The 10,138-nt window shown below is 51.1% G+C and overlaps 6 protein-coding genes and 1 non-coding gene across 7 annotated transcripts in view; 3 read left to right on the forward strand and 4 right to left on the reverse strand.

Annotated features, from left to right (window-relative positions):
- Positions 1-228: 228 nt before the first annotated feature.
- On the forward strand, positions 229-2,136 carry STEHIDRAFT_118952 (mitochondrial chaperone BCS1). Its single transcript, XM_007300903.1, has 6 exons — positions 229-398; positions 468-498; positions 612-917; positions 982-1,294; positions 1,357-1,594; positions 1,653-2,136. The coding sequence occupies exons 1-6, from the start codon at positions 244-246 to the stop codon at positions 2,059-2,061; spliced, it is 1,452 nt and encodes a 483-aa protein (XP_007300965.1). The 5' UTR covers positions 229-243; the 3' UTR covers positions 2,062-2,136.
- STEHIDRAFT_92400 (williams-Beuren syndrome critical region protein 22) lies at positions 2,110-3,446 on the reverse strand. Its single transcript, XM_007300904.1, has 6 exons — positions 3,347-3,446; positions 3,250-3,287; positions 3,016-3,194; positions 2,853-2,949; positions 2,327-2,780; positions 2,110-2,266 (listed from the first exon to the last, which is right to left on the reverse strand). Exons 1-6 carry the CDS (start codon positions 3,380-3,382, stop codon positions 2,189-2,191), a joined length of 882 nt encoding a protein of 293 aa, XP_007300966.1. The 5' UTR covers positions 3,383-3,446; the 3' UTR covers positions 2,110-2,188.
- Positions 3,447-3,602: 156 nt separating this feature from the next.
- STEHIDRAFT_74191 (TRAPP I complex) lies at positions 3,603-5,242 on the forward strand. Its single transcript, XM_007300510.1, has 5 exons — positions 3,603-3,685; positions 3,776-3,973; positions 4,038-4,298; positions 4,373-5,127; positions 5,183-5,242. Exons 1-4 carry the CDS (start codon positions 3,617-3,619, stop codon positions 4,490-4,492), a joined length of 648 nt encoding a protein of 215 aa, XP_007300572.1. The 5' UTR covers positions 3,603-3,616; the 3' UTR covers positions 4,493-5,127; positions 5,183-5,242.
- Positions 5,243-5,365: 123 nt separating this feature from the next.
- On the forward strand, positions 5,366-6,936 carry STEHIDRAFT_74192 (XAP5-domain-containing protein). Its single transcript, XM_007300511.1, has 6 exons — positions 5,366-5,711; positions 5,847-6,207; positions 6,325-6,423; positions 6,482-6,502; positions 6,554-6,748; positions 6,811-6,936. Exons 1-6 carry the CDS (start codon positions 5,437-5,439, stop codon positions 6,853-6,855), a joined length of 996 nt encoding a protein of 331 aa, XP_007300573.1. The 5' UTR covers positions 5,366-5,436; the 3' UTR covers positions 6,856-6,936.
- A 130-nt stretch (positions 6,937-7,066) lies between these two features.
- On the reverse strand, positions 7,067-7,139 carry STEHIDRAFT_t97. The gene has a single exon. It is a non-coding gene; the product is annotated as a tRNA-Phe (tRNA).
- A 193-nt stretch (positions 7,140-7,332) lies between these two features.
- STEHIDRAFT_153706 (NAD-P-binding protein) lies at positions 7,333-8,722 on the reverse strand (the record flags this gene model as incomplete). Its single annotated transcript, XM_007300905.1, has 7 exons — positions 7,333-7,601; positions 7,667-7,777; positions 7,847-7,967; positions 8,033-8,123; positions 8,182-8,254; positions 8,337-8,572; positions 8,634-8,722. The coding sequence occupies 7 exons, from the start codon at positions 8,720-8,722 to the stop codon at positions 7,333-7,335; spliced, it is 990 nt and encodes a 329-aa protein (XP_007300967.1).
- Positions 8,723-9,642: 920 nt separating this feature from the next.
- Positions 9,643-10,138, reverse strand: part of STEHIDRAFT_118959 (uncharacterized protein) — a 1,118-nt gene continuing 622 nt past the window's right edge. Inside the window, exon 2 of the mRNA XM_007300906.1 lies at positions 9,643-10,080. Within this exon, the coding sequence (XP_007300968.1) occupies positions 9,744-9,953 (210 nt within the window). The 5' untranslated portion in view covers positions 9,954-10,080 and the 3' untranslated portion in view covers positions 9,643-9,743. The remainder of the gene's footprint in view (positions 10,081-10,138) is intronic.

The following is a 10,138-nucleotide window of genomic DNA, read 5'->3' on the forward strand; positions in this document are numbered from 1 at the left end:
GTAAGACTGGTGTTCGTGTGTCTCCTGAGATAACGCAGTACAGCAGGTATTCCTAGTGCGCATTGCCGTTGAAGGCGAAAGAAAAATATGTAAAAGGACAAGGCGGTGTGGCCATCATATCGGGTGGCGTGAGGTAGCGCGGAGGAAAACGCGTCAAAAACGCGTCGGAATCGAACCTTCTTGAGTTTGCATGTTCATGCCGGCTTGCCCAAGTGCAGCTCAATAATTTGTTGGCCTCGTCTCATGTCCTCCGACTTGCCATCCCTTCCAGCGTCCACGCTACCTAGCCCTGATGCGGTATTAGAATCAGCGACTAGCGTCGCAGCCCAATCAACCGCTGCGCCGTCTGCCAGCGGCTCTGGGGCCACATCCCTACTTACCTCAATTCTCGGAGACAAGTGAGCATTCCCTCTACGTATATGTACGCTTGATGAGAACCGAAAGCAAACTGCAAAGTGAAAATATAGTGTGTACTTTCAAGCTGGCTTCGGCCTTATGGTGCGTCTTCGATCTGTTCTCCTTTCGCCACACTTCAGCAACTGACCATGTCGAAACTTTATTCTATGGTTGTGTGCTCCCTGCATTTTCTTCGTCATTCAACTGCTGAGTAGGGTGTAGGCGTAGGCCTCACTGCCCTTCGCAAAGGCATCATCGTTTCCGAAGTAGCCCTCCGCCGAAGACTCCTCGTTTCCCTCGAAATCAACAACCGCGACAAGGCCTACGAATGGTTCTTGACATGGCTAGCGCATCATAGTCGAGAACAAAACGCAACTCGCTACGGAGGATGGACTAAGAGTCATCAGTTAAGTCTGGAGACCGCGGTGGAGCAGAGAAAGAATGGGAGTTCGTCGGTCGCGTTTAGACTTGTAGCAGGTCCCGGGTTGCATTGGGTGAAATACGGGGGTGCGTGGATGCAGGTAAGTTTTGGGTTTATCGACACTTTTCGAACGGCTGTTGATTTTATTGCACTATGCGTTGTAGGTAAAACGTGAACGCGAGACTCGCGCGACACAACTTATGTCTGGAATACCTTGGGAGACCGTCACTCTCACCACCCTCTCCCGCGACCGGCCACTCATCCCAACACTGCTTTCGGAAGCACGAGACCTCGCTATGAAAGGTCAAGAGGGCAAACTTGTCATTCATACCGCTTGGGGTATCGAGTGGAGGCCCTTTGGTTTGCCACGGAGGAAACGGCCGCTGAAGAGTGTCGTCCTTGACCAAGGAGTGGGAGAGAAGGTCGAGGAGGATGTAAGGGCGTTTCTAGGGAGGAGAGAATGGTACGCTGACCGTGGTACGTCTGTCTTCCAAGTGTTCAGGCCTGAAAAATGTAGATTCTTAAATCTTTCGGTGCAGGCATACCATACCGGAGAGGCTACTTACTTCACGGACCACCCGGCTCTGGAAAGTCGTCCTTCATCCAAGCACTCGCTGGCTCCATTAATTACGATATTTGTCTCCTTAATCTCTCCGAACGCGGTCTTACGGACGACAAACTCAACCACCTCATGTCTAACGCGCCCGAAAGGAGCTTTATCCTGATAGAAGATGTCGACGCCGCATTTAACAAACGCGTACAAACCAGCGAGGATGGGTAGGTGGCACTGCTGTCTCCATCATAGTCTGCGACTGAATGAGTGCATGGGTTCTAGCTATCAATCATCTGTCACATTCTCCGGCTTCCTCAACGCCCTCGACGGCGTGGCCTCGGGCGAAGAACGCGTCATTTTCCTAACCACAAACCACCTCGAACGACTAGACCCCGCTCTGATCCGGCCTGGTCGCGTCGACCTCGCCGCCCTCATCGACGACGCAACTGCTTTACAAGCAAGGAAACTCTTCACTCAGTTTTACGGAGCCTCCGGGCAAACGTGGCAACCGGCAGAGAAAGAGGCTCAGGAGGCGGAGATAGAGAGCTTGGGTGCAGAGTTGGAGAAGATTGTGAAGGAGGAGATGGGTAAGGGGAGGAGGGTGAGCATGGCAGCGTTGCAGGGGTTGTTCATCAGGAATGGAGCGAAGGAAAGCGTCGAACAGATGAGGGAGCTGTTTGTGGCGCGGTAACAGAACTTCGTAATCTGGACACATCGACCATCTGAACAGTTATTCGGGGGCAAATCTAATAAAGCAACATGCTTCTGGAGGAGACGATACAATATGCAGCAGGATACAATGAATGAGACGGCAAGGATCAGAAAACAGCCTTCCGTTTCCGACCGGTGTATTTTGAGTCCTTTGGGACATCGTCTTTTCCTCGTCTCCGGTAAAGCTACAACAATCGAGTTAGCAAAGGATATCAACCGTTAGGAAAAGCAACATAAGATCGTACCTCTTTCTTTTTCAAGATCCAATCCTTATCAATAACCTTCTTACCCTTCTTTCCGCTCCTCTCTCTCCTCTGCTCCCTCTGTCTCCTCTTCTCAAACTTCGCCTTCCCATCCTGTGCAAACCCGTCCTCGTCCATCTCCTCCTCGCCCTCTCCTTGCAGTCCCTTCGGTACCTGTGCCGGCCCACCTCCGCCCACGAACAGACACAAAAACACCTTCCTCGCCTTTTTGGAATTAGGATAATCGACGACAATACCTCCTCCGAATCCAGCCTTCTGGGCTATGGAAGTGATGAGTTGTATCTGGTCGTCTGATGTGGGGTAGAATTGAAGGACGGCGCGGGAGGGGTTGCGGAGGGCTGAATGGAGGGTCGTGAAGAAGCGGGTGAGGCGATGCGGTGGTGATGATGTTGGATGGGATGTCTCTGCGTTCAGAAGCCATTGAATGACGGAGATGCTGTTGTGCGTGGAAGATGACAAGGTTGTGAGACAAGGAGCGTGAGTTTTCAATGTGGCGGGGTAGACTGACCTGATGGCACCGTCAAAGCTTCCCGGTCTGAAGCCGAAGCCCTGACCTATGTCTTGTAGGAAGAGATCGCCCTCTACTTCTCTCTCTAGTGCCACCTCTTTGATCAACGAAACACAGTGATCAGCGTTTGAAACCGTAGGGGGTCGTTTGCTGCTGAACATACCGAGCATGCTAGGCGCAATATCCACACCGGCCCATATATGACCCTCTTCATCCAAGATCTCACCAGAAAGACCGGATCCACATCCTATATCAAGTAGAAAAGCTGGTTCGTCCGGTGGAAGATTCAGGAGCTCAAGAGCACGATAGGTCATTGATGCCTGGATCATCTGAATACGAGTGCTGCACAAGTATACGATGTCAACAATATGCACCACGAAAGCAATCATATACTGACTTATTGGTGTACTTCTTCGCTTCTGTGTCACCATAATACTGCTCAGATACTGCGTTGAATGAGAGGTGTGAAGGATGAAGGCGGGGAAAGAGCATACCATTTCAGGTGGGGCGATAAGTTCTGGTCGTGACATGTTGTAAGTGCGACAGAGGTGCCTGCTGGATGTGGCTTTTGTTGTGGATATCAGACGGGTCTTGTGGAAGTAGAAAGGTTCAGATTGAGGTGTGGACGTTCAGGAGGACGGCTCAAAAAGTTTGGGTGGCGAGAAATGCGTGACAAGCAGTAAGTAGTTGTGACATGATGTGACTGCTATGAGATCGACCGGGTGTGGCCTGAACTTGGTAGGGTACCGGACGGACTATCAGCCATGGCGACAAGCAACAAACAATACAAAGCCATCGGCGAGGACCTCTGGAAAGGTCGCACCGAAAAGATTGTATGTCATGTTTTGTACTCCCTGGATATTTATCTCAAAGGCGGTGCCGTGTGTAACCTGACCTCCTAGATCTATGCTCTCATATTGTAGAATGCCGAACTATTCGCTCTCACGTACGGTGCGCTGGTCATACAGCTCATCCAGGACTATGAGGACTACGCAGAGGTGAACAAACAACTGGAGAAGATGGGATACAACATCGGCACGCGTCTAATTGAGGACTTCTTGGCGCGAAGTAACATTGGACGGTGCTCAGACTTCAGAGAAACCGGAGAGGTCATTGCGAAGGTAGCGTCTACAATTCTCGCACAATCCTGTCATATGCTCACGTATAAGGATTTGTGCTGTGTAGGTGGGATTCAAATCCTTCTTGAACATAACGCCAAATGTCACACACGCCACGCCACAACCACCAACATCACCCAATCCGCCGAGCACGCCAGGAGCGTCGGGTCAACCACCAGCTTCGGGCGCGACGCCCCTCACATCCTTCTCTTTGACTTTCGACGAGAACCCGTTGGCAGAATTTGTGGAGTTGCCTGACGAGGCGTTGGAGGGAGGGCTATGGTTCAGCAACGTTTTATGTGGGGTATTGAGGGGCTCTCTGGAGATGGTAAGTTCAATGTCGACCTTTTCACTGTGCCATCTGTCGCCTGATATATCGTCGACGCGTTTTGTGGCTTGTAGATCCAGATGCAGGTGCAGGCAGAATTCGTGTCGGACGTGCTGAGGGGAGACGAGACTACTGAGATTCGGGTAAAGTTGATAAAGTATCTTGAAGAAGAGGTTCCCGTTGGCGAAGACTAGATTTCGAAGCGTGTTGTAGGATGGTTTTCTTGTACTTTTATATACATCCCACACGAGGATTTCTGCGCGCCCACCAAAAGACCATGAGTCTCGAGATGTAAATTAGGGCCACACCACCTGGGTAAATGTAAGGTAGCACACGGCAACGCTCAACGAGCACGCTCAATCTTGTTGAGCTTCTTCGCCGTCCGTGCATTGTTCTGTGTGTTCTGTCCTCTAACCGGGTAGCCCATAGCGTGCCTCTTCCCGACATAACTCCCGATCATCCTCTGATGAGCAATGTTCTCCCTCATCTCCCTCTTCAGCTCTGCCTCAATCTTCAGGTTCCTCAACTGATCCCCTCCACCACGAGGTTGATACTTGACTGGTGGTGCAGCTCCTGGTGGTGGACGCAGCGCTTCTACGGCCGGAAGCTGCTCGAAAGGTGTTGACGGGGGAGCGGGTTTGAAGGAGAGCGACGCGACTGGTGGACGGACGGTGGCGTAGGCAGTTTGTGGTGATGAGAGGAAGGATGCGAGCGCGGTGGTTTGGTTGGGTGTTAGTTGAGAAACTCTGCACCTATCGTGGATGCCGAGTCGGGCGCAGATGCGCTGCGAGGTTTTGTGGCCTATGCCATAGAATTTCGTGAACGCGATCTGGGAAATATTGCGTAAGTTCCAAAGAAAATTCGGCGTAAACAATGGACAATACCCTTGCATATGCCGTGTCCAGCAATTGCACGCCCAGGATATGCACCATCCTCTCCTCCTCGATGGTCTGTTAGAACTGGAAGCTGGCCCTTCGTCGCCACTTTCGCGACAATGTCAATTCAAACTCCGACCCGATCCGCCTTCTCGGCCATCTGTCCAATGCTCTGGCACTCGTCCTCCTCGCGCTCATCACACTCTCACTGGCACTGTTCTACGTCTCCGCTTTGACCATAAATCATCTGACTGTGCTATATAATGGCTAGTAACCACGCTGAAGGCCGTCGCGAGGACGCGCTCACCAAGCAGCGCGCCCAAGCTCGCGAGGAGTTCGAACGGGCGAAGCAACAGCTCATACACGAGACCGAGAAATCTCGTCCTTCTTCCAACCGTTTCGTAGGCCAACATGACTCTATGGCAGAAGCTCTTCAGAAGAGTACGGTTGGTTTGGTCAAGCTCGAGGACTTCCAGAAAAGAAGGGCAGAGCTTGAGGAAGCAAAGGCTCGGGAGGCGGCAAGGACGGACGAGCTCAAGTAAGTGTTTGTTTGTTTTGCATATTGGTGACCGGCTTTCTTTGTTGGAGATTTGTGGTGCCATTCCACCTCGGTTTCATCTTTCCAGAACTTTCCCGGTCCGGATGGCTTACTCGACGTGGAGAATTTGTTTAGGGATGAGCAGAAGAAGGTGAAGAAGCGGAAGAAGGCCGCGAAAGCTACCCTCTCTTTCGCTCTCGACGACGAGGAAGAAGCTCCCGCTCCATCGAAAAAGGCCAAGGCTGAGGCTGATTCCTCCGTAACTCCTGCACCCGCAGACGGAGACGAGGACCAACCTGCCAAACGCACGAAGTTCAAGAAGAATCCGACTGTCGATACCTCATTCCTTCCTGACCGTGATCGCGAGGAGGCAGATAGAAGAGAGAGAGAAGCTTTGAGGAAGGAGTGGCTGAAGAGGCAGGAGGAGATGAAGCAGGAGGAAATTGAGGTTGTCTACTCGTACTGGGATGGAAGTGGTCACCGAAAGAGTGTCATAGTGAGTCCCTTGTATTCTCCACTAGCGCTCCACGGGGACCAGTGGCTGATGGTAATGTTTGGACGTGGACACCGGCGCTCATCCTGCCTTCGCCTATATTCGTGGGCGGATGATTAGTGCCGGAAAGGTGACGATATCAGCACGTTCTTAGAGAAGTGTAGGCAACAGTTCCCGGAACTGCGAAATATCAGTGTCGACAACCTCATGTACATCAAGGTCAGTACCCAAAATATCATCGTGTGTCTTCGTACTGATCATTTACCTGGCATTGCAGGAAGATCTCATCATCCCAGGCGTGAGCATTCTCTTACTATCGTTCGCGGTATTCATCTAACATTCGTTGCAGCACTACACGTTCTATGACTTCATCATCAACAAGGCTCGCGGAAAGTCTGGCCCGCTCTTCAACTTCGATGTGCACGACGACGTTCGTCTACTCGCTGATGCAACGAAAGAGAAAGACGAGTCGCACGCGGGTAAAGTCGTCGAGCGAAGTTGGTATCAGAGGAACAAGCATATCTTCCCGGCTTCTCGATGGGAGGTAAGCTCTCGAGACTTTTTTTTTGCTCTATACGACCTCTACTGATAGCTCCCTTATCGCAGGTGTTCGACCCAGAGAAGAATTACGGAAAGTACACGATCGCTTAATGTAGTCTATTTACTACGTAGCCATGTACGGCCGCTTGAGTTTGTCGTTATCGAGTATTTTGCTGTTACAGTGCATATGGCTCTGTTGAACCCTGATCAAGCTACCAGAGATGTGCTAGAATCGTTCCAACGACATCGACTGCATGGTCTAGCCTCAACCATCAAGTCTAGCTTCCATTCACGCGGGAAAAAGCTGACGAACTGCGAATATTGCCATGAGCCTGGATTGAACAGGCGACCTCCAGAACTTCAGTCTGTTGCTCTCCCAGCTGAGCTATCACGGCCTTACTGCCACTCTCAATGAGCCATCATGATTGCCGTAGGTCCAGTACATCAGAAAATTATGCCATTGCTAGCCATTGACAGCGTGCAACAATTCAGACTTGAGTGTCTTCCAGGGTATAGTACTAAAAAAGTGTCAGACCGGTTGCCCAGTGAGAGGCCTGCTCGAGAAAGGCTGTGATGCCGGCCATAAAACTAATCAGCCTGTCTCTGCAAAGCGTCTCTTATAACCCTCTCCGAAGTCTCCCAGAGCGTCTTCGCAAGGACCGGATCCCTTGCCTCCTTCGTTACCTTGGTCACCTTACCGTACGGCATCAGGAACGCACCCTTATACTTCTCCTTCGCAGCGGCCACCTCCGCAGACGTGGCGGCAAAGAGCGACGTGAATGCGCCGTACGAGGGACTGACGGCGAAGGGGGAAACGAGAAACAAGAACCAGGTAGGCATACCGTTATTAAGACCCTCTAGATCAAATGACGGACGAAGTCGATGTTAAGTTACAAGGCTTATGGTCACACGACGGACGTACCTGTGCTGACGGCACCGGGATGGATTACGATGACGGTTATTGGTATTCCTTCAGCATCGAGCCTACGCTGTAGTTCTCCCACCCACAGTATGTTCTGAAGCTTCGTCGTCCCTGTTCGACGGAGCGCAGTGAGAATGAATATAGGCTGGTGAACACACGAACGATGTGAGCTAAGCGTACCGTATCTCCAGAGCTTCGTGAAGAATGTATTTTCACTTCCGGGTTTGCCTTGAGCGGAGTTGAGGGCTTCCAGACTCGAGAAGTCCGTCGTCCCTGCTCGGCTGTACGCATCCGAACTGACCTGAGGAGGCCAAAAGAAGCGCATCAACAATAGATGTAAATGTAGTGTTTGGATCAAGGACTCACTGCTACGATGCGAGTGTCAGCTCCAGGTAATTGGGAAGTCGCTTTCATGAGAGGCAGCACAGTCTCTGTGAGAATGAAGTGGCCGAGATGGCTGTAAATCATGGCTCAGGATTAGCAAGAAAAGCATCTAGAAGCACTGAGATGCGTACTTAACAGCTACAGCCTTTTCGATGCCATCTTCAGATAATTCATAGTCCTTGATAGTCCATGCAGCGTTATTGACTAACGAGTTTCAACAATGTGCGTGAGTAGTGTTCTGGACTGCAACTGACTCGCCTCGCATGACAGAGAAATGAATACTGACCGAGAATATCCAATCGTGTCTCTTTCGACAACAGCTCCTCCCCAGCCTTCTTCGCAAGTTTCATGACCGACAAATCAAGCGGCAACCATACGAGTCTATCCTCCAGATCGAGTCCAGGAGCAGCTTTGCACATCCTGGCGATGGCATCTTTAGCTCTTGATTCCGACCTGCAACCAAGGTAGACCTTCGCTCCTCGTTTTGCTAGTTGCAGCGCAGTCTCGAAGCCTATTCCAGAGCTATTTCATCCAAAAAAATCATGTGAGGGACCGTAGAGAGTATATGGGTAATGATACGTACTTTGCTCCAGTCACTAGTGCGACTTTTCCTGTAAGGTCGGGAATATCGTGAGAGGGATCGTACTTTGGTTTAGAGAACAAGAAGCCCATGTTTGCGAGGAAGTATGAGGTGCAAGAGAGATATGTATTCACACTCTGGCACGACCTTGAGAATAAATACTCCTGGGATGGCGACGTGTACGTCTTGATGCCGCTTCACGTCCTAGCCCAGCTCCCAGATAGTTCAATCATTTGTCCATTTGCCCAGTCGCTGACATACCTTGCCATTTTTCGCTGCGTCGAAGAGGGATTGTATTAGAGGAATAGAGACGCGCGTTCAAGGTACCGCGCCTTGCCGAGCCGCGATGGCGAGCGCTGACTGAGCTACACGTCGCCAGGCCTTGTCCCATCATATCGGTGGCCTTCGATGGACAACCATGGATTACTCCTAGCGCAAAAACTAGGATAGACCATTGTTACCACCGATAATCCAGAGGTCCGGGAAAGCTGTTGGTGCGGCAGGTATCGGTAATCAGAAGCAAGAAACAATGGAACCACCAGAAAAGGTCCATGTCATCGTGTGTCCTCTGCAAGCGCTAACTCAAGCAGCAGGCAGTGTTTTCATGCATATATTGCCCGTAAATTCCACCATGGGGGAGGAAGAGATTCATATAGAGGATTTAGATAGCAAAACATCAAGTTTGAGCTCCAAAAAGAATGAGGGGCAGGTGGGTAGCACATCACGGATTCCCGCCGACGCTTACAATCAATTGTACCAAGTAAATGGCGGTGCAAGGTGGCCGCGGGTTAGCTGCAGTTATATCGCCCTTGAAAACACTTATTTACGCTGAACCAGGTTGTTAGAGCTTAGAAAGCTACGGAATGTTGGATTGGCTTGGGAACAGCCCCATTTCTAGACCCGCCGAATTCGGCCGGGGTCGATGCGTCACCAAAGAAGGCGCAGTTTGGGACTCAGCGTGGGACTTGCCAGCGCACTCACTATTTTTGAGCTGAATCCTTTCGAGTTGTACCGCCATCGTCTGCTGGTCCCCCAAGCTTTCGCTAGTCCCCCTTTCGTCGTCAACGTCAGCCTTTATTCGACGCTCCCCAACGCCTTCTCTTTCGCGTCGCGCTATATGATGCCGTTGGATTGTCTGCGAGACGAGCGCGTGTCGACGCGAAGGTGGTAGATATAGTCGGTGAGCGTCGTTTCGTTCGCTTCTCTCTTCGTACGACGTACACACCCTCGTCCCTTTCTACATCCCCTCCACACAAGACGAAGCAGACACTGTGCTTCGTCTTCGGAATAGGGGATGATATTATCAGTGTGCAGCGTGAACATTGTCGCACGCGACGCGTCGCGTATGCGGGCAAACACCTCAGACCTCAGGGCTCCATGAGATGTCCTCAACGCTCGCATCATCGTTGTTGTTCTCTCCGTCTTCTCCGTTTCTTTTACAGCACATCATCTTGTACATATCTACGCGTAGTCATATGCATCTTTGCCCCCAGTAATGTACGATACTT

Source organism: Stereum hirsutum (assembly GCF_000264905.1).
Source record: "Stereum hirsutum FP-91666 SS1 unplaced genomic scaffold STEHIscaffold_3, whole genome shotgun sequence".
NCBI lineage: Eukaryota > Fungi > Basidiomycota > Agaricomycetes > Russulales > Stereaceae > Stereum > Stereum hirsutum.

Bases quoted from the DNA above. Each gene is read 5' to 3' on its own strand.
- STEHIDRAFT_118952 (XM_007300903.1), top strand. From the start codon at position 244: ATGTCCTCCGACTTGCCATCCCTTCCAGCGTCCACGCTACCTAGCCCT. The intron at 399-467 runs GTGAGCATTCCC...GTGAAAATATAG, and splicing joins ACCTCAATTCTCGGAGACAA to TGTGTACTTTCAAGCTGGCT. The intron at 918-981 runs GTAAGTTTTGGG...TATGCGTTGTAG, and splicing joins ACGGGGGTGCGTGGATGCAG to GTAAAACGTGAACGCGAGAC.
- STEHIDRAFT_74191 (XM_007300510.1), top strand. From the start codon at position 3,617: ATGGCGACAAGCAACAAACAATACAAAGCCATCGGCGAGGACCTCTGG. The intron at 3,686-3,775 runs GTATGTCATGTT...CTCATATTGTAG, and splicing joins AAGGTCGCACCGAAAAGATT to AATGCCGAACTATTCGCTCT. The intron at 4,299-4,372 runs GTAAGTTCAATG...TGTGGCTTGTAG, and splicing joins TGAGGGGCTCTCTGGAGATG to ATCCAGATGCAGGTGCAGGC.
- STEHIDRAFT_92400 (XM_007300904.1), bottom strand. From the start codon at position 3,382: ATGTCACGACCAGAACTTATCGCCCCACCTGAAATG. The intron at 3,288-3,346 runs GTATGCTCTTTC...GTATCTGAGCAG, and splicing joins TTATCGCCCCACCTGAAATG to TATTATGGTGACACAGAAGC. The intron at 2,950-3,015 runs GTATGTTCAGCA...CGTTGATCAAAG, and splicing joins TATTGCGCCTAGCATGCTCG to AGGTGGCACTAGAGAGAGAA.
- STEHIDRAFT_74192 (XM_007300511.1), top strand. From the start codon at position 5,437: ATGGCTAGTAACCACGCTGAAGGCCGTCGCGAGGACGCGCTCACCAAG. The intron at 6,208-6,324 runs GTGAGTCCCTTG...GCGGATGATTAG, and splicing joins GTCACCGAAAGAGTGTCATA to TGCCGGAAAGGTGACGATAT. The intron at 6,749-6,810 runs GTAAGCTCTCGA...CCCTTATCGCAG, and splicing joins TCCCGGCTTCTCGATGGGAG to GTGTTCGACCCAGAGAAGAA.